The sequence below is a fragment of the Malaya genurostris genome, chromosome 1, assembly GCF_030247185.1.
Source record: "Malaya genurostris strain Urasoe2022 chromosome 1, Malgen_1.1, whole genome shotgun sequence".
In the NCBI taxonomy this organism is placed as follows: Eukaryota; Metazoa; Arthropoda; class Insecta; order Diptera; family Culicidae; genus Malaya; species Malaya genurostris.
The window spans coordinates 53,312,027-53,331,630 of NC_080570.1; the positions used below are offsets into that span (position 1 = coordinate 53,312,027).

At 36.6% G+C, this 19,604-nt stretch overlaps 1 protein-coding gene across 1 annotated transcript in view; it reads left to right on the plus strand.

Annotated features, from left to right (window-relative positions):
* The first annotated feature begins 8,129 nt into the window (after positions 1 to 8,129).
* LOC131439576 (retinal dehydrogenase 2-like) overlaps positions 8,130 to 19,604 on the plus strand; it is a 36,514-nt gene continuing 25,039 nt past the window's right edge. The window contains exon 1 of the mRNA XM_058610754.1: positions 8,130 to 8,510. Coding sequence (XP_058466737.1) covers positions 8,475 to 8,510 — 36 coding nt within the window. The 5' untranslated portion in view covers positions 8,130 to 8,474. The remainder of the gene's footprint in view (positions 8,511 to 19,604) is intronic.

Below are 19,604 nucleotides of genomic sequence, written 5' to 3' on the forward strand. Positions count from 1 at the left end.
CACCAAAAGCGCCGTCTGATGGAGAATTAATGCGTAAATGCTCCTAAAATGCATGCATTAAGTTGCCTGCGCATTTAACACAACCACAGTAGCATAAATCAAATAAACATAGATTTCCCATTGTACGGAGACACTAAAAGCGCTTCTAGTGAGAAACGGTTGTACTTCTTTCATTAGCTACTGTGGTTGTGCTAAATGCGCAGGCCACTTTGTACATGCATTTTTGGAGCATTTACGCACCCATTCTTCACCAGACGGCGCTTTTGGTGTCACGGGCAGTGCAGTAAAATTTCATTTTCAATCGAATAATATAAGATGAAAATGAAATTAATGGCCGCAGACCCTCAGCATATCCCTACTAATTCATTTGACTTTTGCTGCCATTTTCAAGTGAAGCTTCCGGAATTCATTGTCAGTTGAATAATCGTACCTAGTCATTTGAAGTTTTGCTTGCTCAGTTTCGAGTGTCAAATATTGTAGCTCCTTCATTGGCTTCGCTCTTGGTAGTAAGCAAGTTCGATCGAATAGAATTATAAACGGAGTAAAGTATTAAAAATGAAAATTGAAATAGGAAAAATTTAATTTATGTGTATTCTATGATTGATATTTCAGCTATCTGGTTTGTCTTTCATCTATTATCTTGAACCAATTCGAATGTTCACATGAACCTCATTTGAAAGCCTCTCTCACACTATTGAAGGAGATATTTTGTTACTTCAAGAGATCAACTGACGGTGGTTAAATTGAGCCTCGATTGAAGAGAAACGAGTGATTTACTGAATGCTGCCCGTTCGGGCCGTCAGCAAACATTGTGTGTGTCAGAGAGTGAAGTTTACTGCATTAGAGAGATCGTCAATGTGTTCCACATTCAGTTTCAATTGAATTGAATGAAGTTTTACTGCACTGGTCACGGGTTGCTCAACTACAGTACTATTGAAGAATCCAACCAACTCTTTTGCGATCGCTGCGCTGCCCGAGTGGCGAGCTTTGAACTAAGCGATGGTGATAATTTTCAGATTTTGCTTGAAGATTCGAACAAAATGCAGGGTTTTTATTTTTTTTCTTATGAATCGAATACTAACATACAAAAACGTGGGAAAATTTGGTAAAAAAAATCGATCATTAATGATTCAGTAACTTTCCGTGGTATGTTTGATTGATATTTATGGAGAAATCGTAACATGAAATACCAAATTCGAAGAAGTGAGGTTGGGTACTGTTTTTATATCTGGGATATTCTTTGTGTTTTAGGTTGGATTTTGAGATTAATTGATAAATTATGATCAAAAGTTTTATGACTAGTATATTTACTCATGTTTTATCATCTAAATCAAATCTGTATGTGAACTGAAAATTTCAAATTTCATCCGCGATTGTCAAGAATATAGGACAATTTGAAATCATATGTTTGATGACAACACGTGAACAATCGTTTTTCTTACCCATATTTGCAAGGTTTTGCCATCTGCATTCTTTCAAACTCAAGTAAATTGATAAATTTGTCAAAAAATTTTCTAAATACATGGGATATGTCAAAACAATCACCATAACGCTATCTCGTGGTGACCACGCTGATTGGATTGTTCAATTACACTGGAAAATCTAGGTTTATTATATTTATGACAGTAGCTAATGGAAAAAAGTACACCCGTTTATCACTAAAGGTGCTGTTAGTGTCACCGTACAGTGGGAAATCTATGTTTATTTGATTTATGTTGATACGTATAGTTAAAAATTTGGTCGAAACAGTTATTTTTGAGTGATAGTGCAGGTGTGACAAGGGTGTGTTTAGTAGTGAGAGAACTATTTAATGAATAATGTTGGTTCGCAAAACTAAAAATGCTCAAGCGGCGGAAACTGACAATTTATCGCCACAAAATCAACGATATTAACCGATCGAATATATATATTTCTGATATTACATCCTTTAATATTTTATCTGATCAACAATTCTTCTCCATGTAACTCGATCCATGGCTGATTGCCTCCAACCACGTCGGCGCCCGATACTATCCAGGTTTCGCTCCACTTGGTCCAGCCACCGTGCACGCTGCGCTCCTCTTTGTCTTGTACCTGTCGGATTAGAGGCGAACACCAACTTGGTGGGGCTGTTGTCCGGCATTCTCACGGCATGTCCCGCCCACCGTACCCTTCCAGCCTGAGCTACTTTCCGGATACTTGGCTCACCGTAGAGTTGCGCTAGTTCATGGTTCATTCTTCTCCTCCACACTCCATTCTCCTGCACACCACCGAAGATCGTTCTCAGCACCCTCCTTTCGAAGACTTCGAGTGCTTGCAGGTCCCCCTCGAGCATTGTCCACGTTTCGTGCCCGTAGAGAACCACCGGTCTTATCAGTGATTTGTACATGGTGCACTTCGTGCGGGGGTGAAGTTTCCTGGATCTCAATGTTTTGTGGAGTCCATAGTAGGCACGACTTCCGGATATAATGCGCCTCCTGATCTCCCGGCTGGTCTCGTTGTCCGCAGTCACCAGTGAGCCAAGATAGATGAACTCGTCAACCACCTCGAACTCGTCGCCGTCGATCGTAATACTGCTGTCCAGACGTTGCCTATCGCTTTCAGTTCCGCCAGCCAGCATGTACTTTGTCTTAGACACATTTATCCTCAGTCCTACTCGTGCCGCTTCGCGCTTTAGTCGGGTATACAGATCTGCTATCGTCTTCTTGTTTCTACCGATTATATCCACGTCATCAGCGAAGCACACGAATTGTCCGGACTTCGTGAAAATCGTGCCCCGCATGTTGAGAAGCGCTCTTCGCATAACTCCTTCAAGTGCGATGTTGAACAGCAGGCAGGACAACCCATCACCTTGTCTTAATCCCCTACGTGATTCGAACGGTTCCGAGAAACCGCCCGCAATCTTGACACAACACTGTACACCATCCATCGTAGCCTTAGTCAGTCTTGTCAGCTTCCCAGGGAAACCGTTCTCGTCCATAATTTTCCATAGCTCTACACGGTCTACCGTGTCGTATGCGGCTTTGAAGTCGATGAACAGATGATGCGTCGGGACCCGGTATTCACGGCATTTTTGGAGGATTTGCCGTATAGTGAAGATTTGGTCGTTTGTTGATCTACCGTTGATGAACCCGGCCTGATAACTCCCGACAAATCCATTTACCAGTGGTGATAGGCGCCGGAACAGGATCTGGGATAACACTTTGTAGGCGGCATTTGACACTGTGATTGCCCTGTAGTTTGCACAGTCCAATTTGTCACCTTTCTTGTATATCGGGGTGATGACCCCTTCCTTCCACTCCTCTGGTAGCTGTTCTCTGTCCCAGATCTCTTCGATTATTCGGTGCATGCATTCCGTCAGTTTCTCCGGTCCCCTTTTGAAGAGTTCTGCTCCTAGACCATCCTTACCAGCTGCTTTGTTGTTCTTGAGCTGTTGGATAGCCTCCTTGACCTCGTTCATAGTGGGCACTGGTACATCTCCGTCGGCTGCGACACTGACATAATCTTCCTCCTCCAACGCCTGATTGTCCGCCTGTGCACTATTCAGATGTTCATCGTAGTGCTGCCTCCACCTTTCGATCACCAAACCGATCGAAGCGCCGTCTGTATATCATTGTCGGTGTTATCAGATTTCTACAGAAAGCGAGTTTCGTAATTCATTCAATCACATATAAATTCCTAAAAGTTCTTTTTCTTTGTATTACAATATATTAAGATTTAAGGGGCGGGTAGGGTTCACCTTAGATTATTTACTCTTCCTTTGTATTTTCTTATAGTAAAACTTTTGATGAAGTTATGGGCCTTTATATTTAATCATTTCACACCGCGAAGAGGCAAGAGCTCGGCGTATTTTCGATTTTATAGACAATAAACTTTTCATGCGTTTTTCCCGAAAGCAATTAGCAAGAAAATAGCATCTTTGGAACATTTTAGAAAATTGCGTACGATCTTTTCTACAACCATAGAAACAGTTTGATTGCACAAACTTTTTAAAATCTGCCATGTGGCCAGAGTGTGAAAATCTTAGAGAAACATCTAAACATCTGTCAGTTTATCGGTACAATAAAAAAAATCGGCAAGAATATGTAATATTTTGTAAAATGTGAGGAAATCCGTGTCCTGTGAATATGGTAACCCTGCATGTGGCTTTTGTACTAATATTAGTATGCGACAATAAAAGTTCCTGTAAAAATTTTGAGCGCTGGAGCCTTAGAATTTACAGCATTCCCAATATATGCTCCAACATATTTTTTGCTCAGTCAACCCTTGGTTGTGAGCAAGGCAGGTAGTTTGACTAGTGAGTGGATGACTAAACTGAAAGCTACATCCATTCGATCGCTGGATAGTCGCTTTTGTACTGTGTGCGATGTGTTAGTGCCATTTTCCATCTGCTGCACACCGTGTTCACTTGAATATATTGAATACCAATTAGCTGTTGATTTTGATTCCCCGGTAACCAAGAGGCCAATTTAGAGCTATCGACCACAGATTTCTCGAAATTTATTTGAAGCGCTTGTATCTCGGTGATTTGTAGATGGATTGTTTTGAAGGCATTGTTTTGAAGGCATTTCTTTAATATTGATCGCTTAAAAATGGATTAGTTTGTCGACGGAGTCGTGCTCATACTGGAACTTCGATTCACGAGCAAAACGGTGGCACGCAAATGGATTCAGTTCAAAGTGGTCATATAAAGATAATCATAGATACTTTTAACGTGAATACGTCTTATTTAACTATGGGGCGCCTTTTCAAAATTTAACCTCTGATACGTGCTTGATCGTGAATATCACTTGTTGTATCTAACGTATCATTATAGTTTGTGTTTCATGTCATATGATCAGCAATTTCTAACAATTTTCCGTAGTATCAGTTTGCCAAAATTTTTGGTATGAACGAATATCAAAAAAGAAAATTCATGATGCCTGTTTTTGCCTTTTTCTGTCATAATATTGAGCGCAAAGTACTCAGTTATCTGTTGAAAGATTTATTTAATTTAACTACCAATTAATTCGTATACATTCAAATCAAACACATATTGCAAGGTCGTATTAGTATTTCAATATTACACAATTGATCGAATTAACCCATGTTTTCACGAGCCAATCATAGCGTGCCGTAACGATATCATCCTCTTGATTCCTTTAACATGACCCACGATATTTACATCTTGTATTTATTTCAGTTGCAGTTCTTCTTCGGTCGGTATAGAGAATTTTTGCGACATACTACATGGAATGAAAAGTCCCGGGCCTCTCACAGAAAAAATGTAAGTAATTTCGGTCCACCATCCCCCGTACTCTTCACGGCCTGGCCCCCAGCGACTATTATCTATTTCCAAATCTGAATCGGTCATTGCAGAAATGGAAGCCTATTTTGAATGTCTTGACAAATCTTTTTTTAAAGGGCATCAAAATGTTTAAGGTCAAGTGCACAATCTCCATTTCGAGCGATACTGAAGAATGAAAAAGTTTTCACAGTAAAAAATCGACTTTCGCTTTGTTAGGGCCGGAAATTCTCATTCCATGTAATTTATAAAAATATCGCAGAGCGACAGTACGATCTTTCGCGTAATACGCAATCTATAAATATATTCTCGTTCTAATTTGTTTTTTTTTTTGTTTCGATTATAGAGGTTATAACCCTAAAGTCATTCGTCATTCAGAGCTAAATTACTCCTGTTCGTTAAAAAAGGGAATATTTATACTTTCATGTGTATTGCAGTGTTTTTTTAGCAATACAAATCCTACATTTTTTGCCGGAACATCTGTTTTTTCTAATTAATTCTAATTGTACTCTGTTTGTTGGTTACTTTATTTTACCGTGTGGTAAAGTAACGCTCACCCACATTATCGAAATGACGGAATGAGCAATGAATTCTTACTCGACTGCATGATTTTTTAGTGCTCGATCGGTTCAGTGCTAGAATTTTCGCCTGAGTTGGCTGCTCGATCAACCTGATTGACAGTGACATTATAAATATCATTGAATATTCGCTCATTTTATGAATGTGTTAGTGTGAAATTTAAGCGACTTAAGCCATTTCACTACACTCCAGCTAGAGGAATGGATGATGCTGACTAAGGTAGGCCGTTTTGTTAATTTCCAGCGAATTTCAATAGTTTATGTTGGGATTCTAAGAAGAACTGGTTATTTACTAGTTCTGTATATCCGAAAAACATGAAGATTTAAATTTGTATATTGAGTTATATAATGTTTTCGTTTAAAAATAAACTGAAAATCAGCACGAAAACGTGCAACGTCAGGAAAGAAGAAGAAGAAGACGAATTGACAATTCAGTCCGCATCTTCTCACTCAATTCCGAATGATTTCCGAATCAACCGGTTGTAGGCGAACCGGTTCATTCGGAATCGGTTGTTGCACTGGAGTTGGAATTGATTCGGAATCCATTATGATTTCCACATGAAATTCCGAATGAAAATTTCTCGCTGATTCGGAATTGATTCGGAATCCATTCGGATTTGATAATGTGGGCATGCGCATATCCACCCAACGCGACGCTTCACTGGCAATTGAACGCAGCCAAAAATTTGTACACTCGAAAATGAGCTCCAAACACGAAAAATGTTGCAAATTTCACTGAAGTAACATTTTAAATGAATATTCATTCACAGTGTATTTACAAAAATAATGCAATTAACGCATACGCGAAAAAATGGTCCTTACTGTCTTATCGATTGGTATTGAATTTTATCTGAAACTGTGAGTTGTGGTTATTCAGGGGTTTTGGTACCGCATGGGTGCCGGATTTGAGCTAGATGCACATAACCGTTTTCCTTTTCAACGTTTTGCCTGTGAATTGTGGTTCTGGAGTGACAGGTGAGTGTGATGGAAAATATGATCCCCTTTAAATTATGACACCCAAAAGATTGAATATCTAAAAAAATCTGTTCCAAATTGCCTCGACATGTAGCTTTTTCCAATTGATGACTAATCAAAGTCTTGTTGATCTTCGATATTTCTTTACGGAAACTACACATCAATCTGCATTCTATATCAACAAATTGAATTTTTAGAAGGTTAACATCTTACTTATAGGTAGATTACAACAGTTTTGTTTTTTTCATTTGAAAAACCAAAAATAAACTTCCTATCGCTTAAACCGAATTTTGTTCGGCAGTTGACTCTTTGTTCACTTTCTCTTTCGATTATTATGGAGTGATTATAAAGTTTTTCTTGGATTTTACAATTTTGTTTAAAAGTCGAAATTTTCGGATACTATTTTATACAAAGAGTTCAATGATCAACGTGAAAACTGCTTGATAATTAATAGAAGAGAACAAAGTAAACAAAAAGACACTGTCACTTGTTCTCATGGTCTTTTGAAAAATCAACCGAGAATTTTGCATATCTGATAAAAGTATGAAAAATTATTAAAAATTGTTGTTTTACTCTTCGTGACTAAAATATATTAAAAATAAAAACTCATTTGGCATGCTAATTATTTTGTTTAGATAATGATAATGATAAAGACATAGGCGAAGTAGGCGGTCATCTAGGGTGCCAAGATCGAAGGTGCGCCTAAATTCAGAAATTTGGAAAACTTTTTGTTTGTTTTTCTTGCCATGCACGGAATGTAGACGAGTAGGATTCAAACCATAAAGGATCATTTATATGATTTATGACCTTTTGCGGGATGATCAATTGGGTATAGTTGGCGGATGATTCACAACAAAATTTGCCTACACCAAAAATGATCCTTGAGACGGCCCTGACAGCTGCCATTAGTTGGAATTTGCTTTTCACGGCCATTACATTCTTTATTGAAATGGAGCCTAAAGTATGATCTAACCGAACACATAACATTTGAAAATTTAAGAACAATCTATTTACAACCTATTACTTTGAAGTCACACTCAAATGAACGGATTTTGTAAACAAATAGCATACATCGTAATTAAACTGCTCAGTTCTTTTCCTCCCTTACACCATTCCGACGTGCATCCGAGCGTAGAATACAATCGTCCTTTACTGTCGAATGATGAACGAAACAAATAATAACATTCGAATCGGATATTTATTTATAAAATACATAGCATTCTTCGATTTCTGCTGCGAACAATAAAATAACTGCGACGCCGCAAAATATCTCACACGCACACTGTCCAACATCCGACCGAAACTCATTCGACCGGCACCTGTTGCCAATTGTTCTTACCCATCTTCAGTTGAGAGTTGTTTCCGTGTTGCTACGATAAATAGAAAAAGAAACAAACGTGGTGAGTTCGGCTACGTTCTTATCGTGCGAATTCACCATCACGAAGACCGGCCTGTCTGACCGATTAGATTCATAAAACTGCAAATATAACAAGTGAAAGGAACACGTACACATTGAAAGCATTGCCGGTTCCACTCTAGTAAAGGGTCCAGTTTAGGCTAAAAATAAATAGTAGTTTGACACCCTTTGAGTCAGATTGGTCGAACGCGTGTGTTTGCTCAATTGCGTAGTGATTTTTTGCTTGCAGAATCCAGTTAAGATGGCAAACCCCAACCAGGAGATTCAGTACACAAAGGTAAGTGGGCAAATGCTTTTGTAACTGTTCATCGTAAGTGTACAATCTGCATTCTATTCACAAAAATCAATTCTGCAATGCTGAATATGTTTCATATTTGTAATTTCGCGTTGCTACGCAAATGATAATTCTTTAAAACAATGTTATCATTGCCGGAAAACGTAAGCCACTTTTTTCGTTATCGATTTAAATGGCCTGGATATTTTTGCATAATTTCATTGCGGCAGAATCTACACCACAGTGTTTCGAAGTCTTTCTTGTAGCTTGTTTTCATTATTCATGTATCCCATTGACTCTTTAATTACGCATCCAAAGTCATTGAATAATTTGAAGAAGTAATCCCAAGTAACATTTTTAATATTATTAAATACTTGTAGCTGTCTTCAATGCTACATAATAAATCTTGCAATAAAACTTTAAACTCCACGAAAACCTACTGAAAACCTCTATAAGAGCATGTTCCTGCAAAGTGGACCATTCTTCATAAGGTTTATAAATCAAAATGAAGAATCAGCATAAACCTGCTTTAAAACTCCAAATTCAAGAAAATTTTGAAACCAGCTTTACGATCAACATTAAATTTCTTTGGATGGAATGAATTCCGCTATGAATAAACTGTCGTTTTGATATTTTTCTTGACTATGTGTGTCATGTCTACTTTGAATGCAATCAGTAAGAATATATTATATTTTAATTACGAGTTTGAGACCTTTTCCGAACGTAAAAACTTTATGCGCTTTTATGTTTATCGTGAATGTAAGGATAAAAATAAGAATTATAACTAATCGCCTTGAAATAAATGCGGTTTTTGCGAAAGTCTCCATGATTTATGAAAATTATTTTTTGTGATTCATCGCCATTTTTGTATAAAACTATTCTGTGGCGATAAAACTTGTGCATACGATCTGAAAATGAATCATGAAAGTCCAACATATTGCCTCGTTTTTTCATTTCGAAGTTTATTTGATGTCAATAAATGCTACGGTATAGAACATCATAATGGCGGCCATGAAATTCCTTTTAATGCAAATTACACTTAACCTAAGAAGCAATAAATCAAATAGCCTACAACTAATGTATCATAAATGTACTTTAGAACCCTCAAATTTACTCTGAGTGAAATTGTCATAGAATGAACACGCACACACACAAAACTAGATTTATGAAAGAATTTAACTGGCAATAATGTTTTAAAGAAAATGTTTGAAAGCAATATTAAGAGTGTTTGCATGGTTTTATTCTAGTGCAAATTGTTTTATTTTAATTTTATTTTTAGTGCAGGTAAAGGGTTTTATAGAAGCTTTGAAAACTATGATATTACTGGTTAAAAGAGACACTTATTATAGTTGGCATAAAACAGGTAGTGATTGAAAAATCAATTACAAAACTCCTATAAATTATAATCAAAACCATAAGGCATTCGAATTGTTACTTGGGAATGTATTCTGTATTAGAGTTGTAAAAAATGTAACTACAGATCATTAAATTTTGCAATATAAAAAAAAATTATAGAGGGAATGGAGAGGTCCGAATGTTATGACTTGATCACCATTTTCCTTACTATTCCAGTAATAACCACTATTTGAAAGTGATGAAGTATAGCACATTTCACATTGTAGTAAATTAGTAACTTAGTTAAGAAATATGTACGATTACAGAGACGAATTACAGGGATTACAGAAAAAAAGTGTTGTATCATAAGATATTTCTAGCAAATTTTCAAATATTTATTTTAGTGGCCAAAGGATTAGGGTAATTTCGCCGAACGCCATTTCGCCGAAGGGTCATTTCATAGATTTCTTCAATAGTTTTCATATCGTGATTGGATTTGATTTGAAATAAAGACAAAAAGTGATAATGTATATTCCCATTTTGTTGAACTACAATCGTACTTCTAAAATAATCCAGAAAGACTTTATAGATTTATTTGTTTTTCTTTATTTTATTTTCACAATCTTCAGGACGAAATTCCCAAGAAAACTTGTCGAGTTTATTAGAGTACATATGTGCCAGGTAATTGTTTGTGATAATGACCGATAAGTGTCACACCACTCAAATTCATAAAAAGTGCACGTACTCTAAACTTGAGTTACCACTTATCTACTCATTTTTGGGTAGTGACGGAGCTATCAAAATTTGAATATTTTCTACTCAAAAAAAAAAAAATAATTTTTTTTCGAAATTTACACTCTAAAAAAAAATTCTTATTCGTTAATGTTTATGTACAAAGTAATGCTTCTTTCTTTTAAATGGGAAGTCCAAAGAGTGATTCAAACCCGTTTCTTTTTGACCGGTTTGGAGTCGGAATTGAACGATTTTGATATTCTCATGTTGGAAATGAGAACACTTAGCATAATTGAAACCACAAAATTTCTATTGAAAACATCTACGATTGATGATTTATGGTTTCAAAAACCGGATCCAGAAACGGTAAATTAAAACGACCTATTCTTGCATTCCTAAATTCGATAAGAATATTCCGATAATGAAAACGCACTGAACTGCTAGGAGTATTTTTTTAATTCAACGCTTACTCTATTGTATGAATAAATGCGAGAGATCTCACGGCCTGAACAAATTTTACTCAAATCCATACTCAAATATTGACATTTGGTTCCAGTTGATGAATTTGAGTTATCGCAACTTAAATCATAAGTTATGTTCAAAGAGCGTGTAGAAGCAACTACTTAGGCAAAATTTCGTTGTTCAAGCGGTGAACGATTAGCCGCCCTCTAAGCTGACAAGCATTAAAACAATATTTATTGCAATAGGCGCCTTAAGTTCAAATAACTGAATAGTTGGTTAAAACAAATGAGACATTTTTTGCTATCATGCATGCAGCTAACTTTGCTGGGATTGTGTCATTACTTGCACGAGTGACACTTTATTGAAACGTTTAATTTTCCGCTAAACTGTAACGTTTCATCACTCGTGTGTGGTGCGTGTCTTTGCTGGGTGTCATTGCTAAACTGCCAGCACGATAAATAAAACCCTTCTTAATCCACCTAGTGGTGTGATAATGCCTTTCTCTTCTTTCATAATAGTCTCATGAAAGGAATTTTCATATATCTTGAAAAATCACCATAGGGGGGGGTACATGAAATTTTCGAAATCGAAAAAAAATTTTTGATGCCAAAAGGCTTAGAATTGCATGAAACGTCGAGATTTAGTGTCATCTCGAAAAAAAAATTTTTTGAAAAAATCGACTTGGGGACTTAGAAAATATATGAAAATTTTTCTAAGTCCCAGAAAGTTGATTTTAAAAAAAAAAAATTTTTTTTAGATGACACAAAATTTCGATGTTTTATGCAGTTTTATAAGTTTTGGCACCAAAAACAATTTTCGATTTTGGAAATTTCATGTACTTCCCCCTATGGTGCTTTTTCAAGATCGAAAATTGTCAAACCTTTACCACCGGGCAGCACCCCTTAAGCATGTCCGATTTAGGTCAAATTTTGCACGAAGGCTTTTTTCGAGGTGCTTAAACTTTTGAGCACTAGAACTTAACGAAAATAGAGGTGATCCCAAAATTTTGGCACCCTTATATATATAAGAGCGGTAAAAATCAACGTGTTTTGTCGGTTACGTCACTTATACAATCATATATCTGGAACCAAAAGTCACAACCATTTGATCTTTGAACTTGATCAATGGCCCGACAGTAGCTTTCAAGCGAGCCCAAGTTTGTTAAAATCGGATCAGCCATCTCTGAGAAAATTGAGCGCGTTCAAATACAACGCTTTTTGTCGGTTACGTCACTTATACAATCATATCTCCGGAACTAAAAGTCACAGCCATTTGATCTTCAAACTTGATCAATGGCCCGATAGTACCTTTCAAACGAGCCTAAGTTTGTTAAAATCGGTTCTGCCATCTCTGAGAGAATTGAGCGCGTTCAAATTCAACGCTTTTTGTCGGTTACGTCATTTATACAATCATATCTCCGGAACCAAAAGTCACAGCCATTTGATCTTCGAACTTGATCAATGGCCCGACAGTAGCTTTCAAACGAGCCCAAGTTTGTTAAAATCGGTTCAGCCATCTCTGAGAAAATTGAGCGCGTTCAAATATTTTCTAAAAGTGCACACACACACACATAGACATTTTCCGATCTCGTCGAACTGAGTCGAATGGTATATAACACTATGGGTCTCCGAGGCTCCGTTCGAAAGTCGGTTTTTCCAGCAATTCTAATACCTTTCTATAGAGAAAGGCAAAAACCCTTCTTAGTCCACTTAGTGGAATTTTCATATATCTTGAAAAATCACCTTAGTGGAGAGTACATGAAATTTCCGAAATCAAAAAAAAATTTTTGATGCCAAAAGACTTAGAATTGCATGAAACGTCGAGATTTAGTGTCACCTCGAAAAAAATTCCAAATGGTTCCAGAAAGTTGATTTTTTCAAAAAAAAATTTTTTCGAGATGACACTAAATCTCGACGTTTCATGCAGTTTTAGGAGTTTTTTCATAAAAAAAAATTTTGGATTTTGGAAATGTCATGTACTCCCCCCTATGGTGCTTTTCAAGATTGAAAATTTTCAAAATTTTACCGCCGAGTAGCACCCTTAACGTATGTCCGATTTAGCTCAAATTTTGCGTGAGGGCTTTTTTCGAGGTGCTTAAACTTTTGAGCACTAAAGCTTTATGAAAACAGAGGTGATTCCAAAATTTTGGCCTTATATATATATATATATATATATATATATATATATATATATATATATATATATATATATATATATATATATATATATATATATATATATATATAAGAGCGGTAAAAATCAACGTGTTTTGTCGGTTACGTCACTTATACCATTATATCTCCGTAACCAAAAGTCACAACCATTTGGTCTTGAACTTGATCAATGGTCCGATAGTAGCTTTCAAACGAGCCTAAGTTTGTTAAAATCGGTTCAACCATCTCTGATAAAATTGAGCGGTAAAATATCTTCGAAAAAAGCACACACATACACATACACACACACACAGACATTTTCCGATCTCGTCGTACTGAGTCGAATGGTATATAACACTATGGGTCTCCGAGGCTCCGTTCGAAAGTCGGTTTTTCCAGCAATTCTAATACATTTCTATAGAGAAAGACAAAAATGACAGTTTAGTTAAAATAGCAATCGATTAGATGTACCAAATTTTAACCAATTAAATTTAGAAAAATACCTAATATTTTAGTTGTTTTCCGAACACTGGATTTTGCGTGTAATGACAAACATTTGAAAGGATGGTAATTCTGAGCTTACTCTTGTCGTTTTTCATTGATTCCACTCGTTCGGTGCCAGTGTTTTTCCCTGACAGCCGATCAATGAAACGATTTTGTAAAGTTTGGTTTGCACGCATGCTACTCGGAAAAAAAAGGGGCTCAAAACAGTTGCCCGCGAATTGCCCCGAAAGTGCATTTTTTTCGTGCGATTCAAATCAATAAAACACAGTGCACCTGTTTTGATTTCCCGACTGCACGACCACTACGGTACTGTCCTCTGCCCTTGACTTTAAAAATAGGAAAAAGTAAAAATTGTTATCGAAATATTTCCGAGTTTAACGTTAAGTCGACTTTGTTTAACCGTTCTGATTTCAAGGCAGGATAAAGGAACAAATAATTTAAAAAAAAACTTTCACAAAACAATTGCACTTAAGTTTGTGTTTTTTTGTGCTTTGACTGTAACCTTCTGAGGTTTATTTGAATGTTGATCAAACCAGTTAAAAAATCATACATTTAATATGCTATCTGTTAAAACAATTGGTCAGATTTCTCTCTGGAATTTAGTTCAACTCTACTTTGGGTTTTTGATAACGCAGTACGTAAGTCATGAGCGCCAGAGAATGAAAAAACTCTAGCGTGTATTTATCATCATACATTTAATCTTTCAAGTCTATAAAAAGAAATGCAATTGGAGCTGCAATCGTTTGCACTTTATGATGCGGATGCAGCTTCCATATGGTCAATCTTCTCATCCTCATCATTACAAAACAGTACCATATCGGATACCAGAGCTAATAAAAGTCATTTTCATTGACTGAAAAATAGACGAAAATGACAAGCAATTACTGTCACTCTCAGCTTCGCTTGCAAACTATTAGAACGAAATCCATGTCCAGTCAATGACATAAGCGGGACAGTAGTTTCAAAATTGTGTTTTTTCTTTCATTTGCCCTTTCAGTCATTTGCAGTTTTCAGTGAAAATCCCATAGTATGCAGTGTCGATATTCAACCAAAGCTGTGAGAATTGAAAACGACAGAAAAAGGTTTCACAATAAGTTTTAACTGTTGGTGCTCGAATTTGTAGTAGTTTTGGTTTCCAAAGAAGTTCTGGGACGTAATTACTTCGATTTGCCATATTTTAGTCGCTTTTTATAGCCAAGCGTCACATATTTTCAACACATCGATGAAAGAATGAGAATTGAAATTCTGCTGTTGCTACCTGAAGACGTTATTTTGTTTTCGTCTTGTCATAGAGGAAAGAGTGACGTTGGCAATTATACTCTTTCTTTTTTCAATGAGAAACGAGAATGCTTTGTCTCTCTTCGTTTGTTCTGGTGTCGGTCATTTACGAATGAGACAGTAAAACATTGAAAATGAGACTGCTGGAATGGTTTCTTTCATTGAGAATGCGTGACAATTTTAAGCTCTGTCGGATACTACCAAAGCACTAGACAACAAAATGAACGTTTAAAACGACCAAATAACGAAGACGCTTTCATTTCTCTATTTTTCCTTCGGTCAAATGCCAATGAAAGCTCTGACCCCAGTAACGTGCATTTCCTGCAATCCTTCATTTTCTCACGGATCGGACTGCACTCGATTCTCGCATAACAGGATCCCTCCTTTTGACAAGCAAGCAACAACAGAATGGAACTAGCTATAAATAATGATGATGAAAGCCAACCGGTTCTTCGGCGTATGAATGCCTGCAGGACTGTATGATTCACTCGCCCGTTGTTGTGAATTTTATTTTATTTTTTTTTTCGGGTGGGACGACCTGTAAGGAAATTAGCGCTAAACATAATTTCTTAATTTTTCACGCTGTCGGATACCCGTAAAAATTCCTCCATACGAGACGTGCCAGCGACTTGTGGCGGAAATTGATGGGATACCTCATTTCGCAACTGGGAAGAATAATCGCCGTCGACAGAAAAACACGCGTGAGTCCTCCGTTACGTGAAGTCTGTGGAAGGAGCGAGGACCTTTACAATATATCATCAGACCGTTCGTTATCATAAGTCGTGCGCTTTCTTCGCAGTTATTTTTGTTCGGAAACTGAACTCTCTGAATCAGTGTGAGCAGCTTCGATGTGGTTATGATAATAGTAATCAATTTTTAATGCATTTTTTCTTTCAATTTGCTCTATCTTAATTTCGCTAATCTCTCGTCGTGTTCGGTCGGCCGACTCCAATCTGCGCTATCACGCACCAACCGAGGATGATATCACTTTCGGTCGGAGTTTTATAGCAGCATTATTGATTTATGTTACCGTCCCTCGAACCTGACCAGCAACGTTCTGTTTGGGTTTCGATGCGGATGCCTTCCGAAATTACCTACTTATCTGTTGTTGCTACACGGACCACCGGCAAGATAAGTACCCGACAAAGGTGATATTTTCGCCCCGTTAGGATTGATCGATAGCAAGAAAACGAAACTCGGAAACGATTTCGAAAAAAATAAACCCTCTTACCTTTGGACCCTTGACTAAAACCAGGAGCAGTACAGTGCAGGAAGAAGCAGAGAAAATACTGGAACAACTGCAGAAAGTACAGGAAAAATTTGAGATAGTACAGGAACGAAAGCAGAAAGTGCAGGAACATAAACAGAAAGTGAAGAAACAAATACAGAAAATAAAGAACAAAACCAGACAGCATAGGAATAAGAAAACCCTTCTTAATCCACCTAGTGGTGTGATAATGCCTTTCTCTTCTTTCATAACAGTCTCATGAAAATATGTTTCATACTTTTATTAAATAATTTTGGACACTAATTTTGACAACAATTGATGCATATTGATTCGAGTAGTTCACAAAAGCATGCTTCAGTGTTTATGTCACACAGTCAGCATCATTTTTCCAAACTAGTGCTTGACATTTGCGTTGCCTATTTGTAATCAGTGATGCTAATCTAAAAAAAGCCTTCTTAGTCCACTTAGTGGAATTTTCATATATCTTGAAAAATCACCATAGGGGGGAGTACATGAAATTTTCGAAATCGAAAAAAAATTTTTGATGCCAAAAGGCTTAGAATTGCATGAAACGTCGAGATTTGGTGTCATGGCGAAAAAATTTTTTTTTGAAAAAGTCAACTTTTTGGGACTTAAATATGAAAATTTTTCTAAGTCCCAGAAAGTTGATTTTTTCAAAAAAAAATTTATTTTGGAGGACACTAAATTTCGATGTTTTATGCAGTTTCAAGAGTTTCGGCATCAAAAAAAATTTTCGATTTTGGAAATTTCATGTACTCCCCCCTATGGTGCTTTTTCAAGATCGAAAATTGTCAAACCTTTATCACCGGGCAGGACCCCTTAAGCATGTCCGATTTAGGTCAAATTTTGCATGAAGGCTTTTTTCGAGGTGCTTAAACTTTTGAGCACTAGAACTTAACGAAAATAGAGTTGATCCCAAAATTTTGACACCCTTATATATATATATATATATATATATATATATATATATATATATATATATATATATATATATATATATATATATATATATATATATATATATATATATATATATATATATATATATATATATATATATATATATAAGAGCGATAAAAATCAACGTGTTTTGTCGGTTACGTCACTTATACCATCAAACTTTAGTTCCGGAAAATCGGTTGAGCCGTTTTCAAGAAAATTGAGTGCACACATTTTCTCTAATTTTCGCATACCATGTAACTCCGGAACAATAATAGCAGGCTATGGCACCATTGGACCTTTCATTTGAATCTTAGTTTATGAAAATCGGTTCAGCTATCTCCGAGAAAAGTGAGTGTATATTTTTGTTACATTCATACACACATACACACACACGGACACACACATACACACAGACATTTGCTCAGTTCGTCGAACTGAGTCGAATGGTATATGACATTCGGCCCTCCGGGCCTCGGTTAGAAAGTCGGTTTTCACAGTGATTTCATAGCCTTTTAATATGAGAAAGGCAAAAAGTACATAAACAGATAAAAACAAGAATATGTACATAAAGCACTGGAAACAAATGCATCAGGTACAATAACAAGAACAAAAAGTCTAAGAACCACAATTTGACTCCCTTCGACTCTCTTTGACTCTTTGACTCTTTGACTCTTTGACTCTTTGACTCTTTGACTCTTTGACTCTTTGACTATTTGACTCTTTGACTCTTTGACTCTTTGACTCTTTGACTCTTTGACTCTTTGACTCTTTGACTCTTTGACTCTTTGACTCTTTGACTCTTTGACTCTTTGACTCTTTGACTCTTTGACTCTTTGACTCTTTGACTCTTTGACTATTTGACTCTTTGACTATTTGACTCTTTGACTCTTTGACTCTTTGACTCTTTGACTCTTTGACTCTTTGACTCTTTGACTCTTTGACTCTTTGACTCTTTGACTCTTTGACTCTTTGACTCTTTGACTCTTTGACTCTTTGACTCTTTGACTCTTTGACTCTTTGACTCTTTGACTCTTTGACTCTTTGACTCTTTGACTCTTTGACTCTTTGACTCTTTGACTCTTTGACTCTTTGACTCTTTGACTCTTTGACTCTTTGACTCTTTGACTCTTTGACTCTTTGACTCTTTGACTCTTTGACTCTTTGACTCTTTGACTCTTTGACTCTTTGACTCTTTGACTCTTTGACTCTTTGACTCTTTGACTCTTTGACTCTTTGACTCTTTGACTCTTTGACTCTTTGACTCTTTGACTCTTTGACTCTTTGACTCTTTGACTCTTTGACTCTTTGACTCTTTGACTCTTTGACTCTTTGACTCTTTGACTCTTTGACTCTTTGACTCTTTGACTCTTTGACTCTTTGACTCTTTGACTCTTTGACTCTTTGACTCTTTGACTCTTTGACTCTTTGACTCTTTGACTCTTTGACTCTTTGACTCTTTGACTCTTTGACTCTTTGACTCTTTGACTCTTTGACTCTTTGACTCTTTGACTCTTTGACTCTTTGACTCTTTGACTCTTTGACTCTTTGACTCTTTGACTCTTTGACTATTTGACTCTTTGACTATTTGACTCTTTGACTCTTTGACTCTTTGACTCTTTGACTCTTTGACTCTTTGACTCTTTGACTCTTTGACTCTTTGACTCTTTGACTATTTGACTCTTTGACTATTTGACTCTTTGACTCTTTGACTCTTTGACTCTTTGACTCTTTGACTCTTTGACTCTTTGACTCTTTGACTCTTTGACTCTTTGACTCTTTGACTCTTTGACTCTTTGACTCTTTGACTCTTTGACTCTTTGACTCTTTGACTCTTTGACTCTTTGACTCTTTGACTCTTTGACTCTTTGACTCTTTGACTCTTTGACTCTTTGACTCTTTGACTCTTTGACTCTTTGACTCTTTGACTCTTTGACTCTTTGACTCTTTGACTCTTTGACTCTTTGACTCTTTGACTCTTTGACTCTTTGACTCTTTGACTCTTTGACTCTTTGACTCTTTGACTCTTTGACTCTTTGACTCTTTGACTCTTTGACTCTTTGACTCTTTGACTCTTTGACTCTTTGACTCTTTGACTCTTTGACTCTTTGACTCTTTGACTCTTTGACTCTTTGACTCTTTGACTCTTTGACTCTTTGACTCTTTGACTCTTTGACTCTTTGACTCTTTGACTCTTTGACTCTTTGACTCTTTGACTCTTTGACTCTTTGACTCTTTGACTCTTTGACTCTTTGACTCTTTGACTCTTTGACTCTTTGACTCTTTGACTCTTTGACTCTTTGACTCTTTGACTCTTTGACTCTTTGACTCTTTGACTCTTTGACTCTTTGACTCTTTGACTCTTTGACTCTTTGACTCTTTGACTCTTTGACTCTTTGACTCTTTGACTCTTTGACTCTTTGACTCTTTGACTCTTTGACTCTT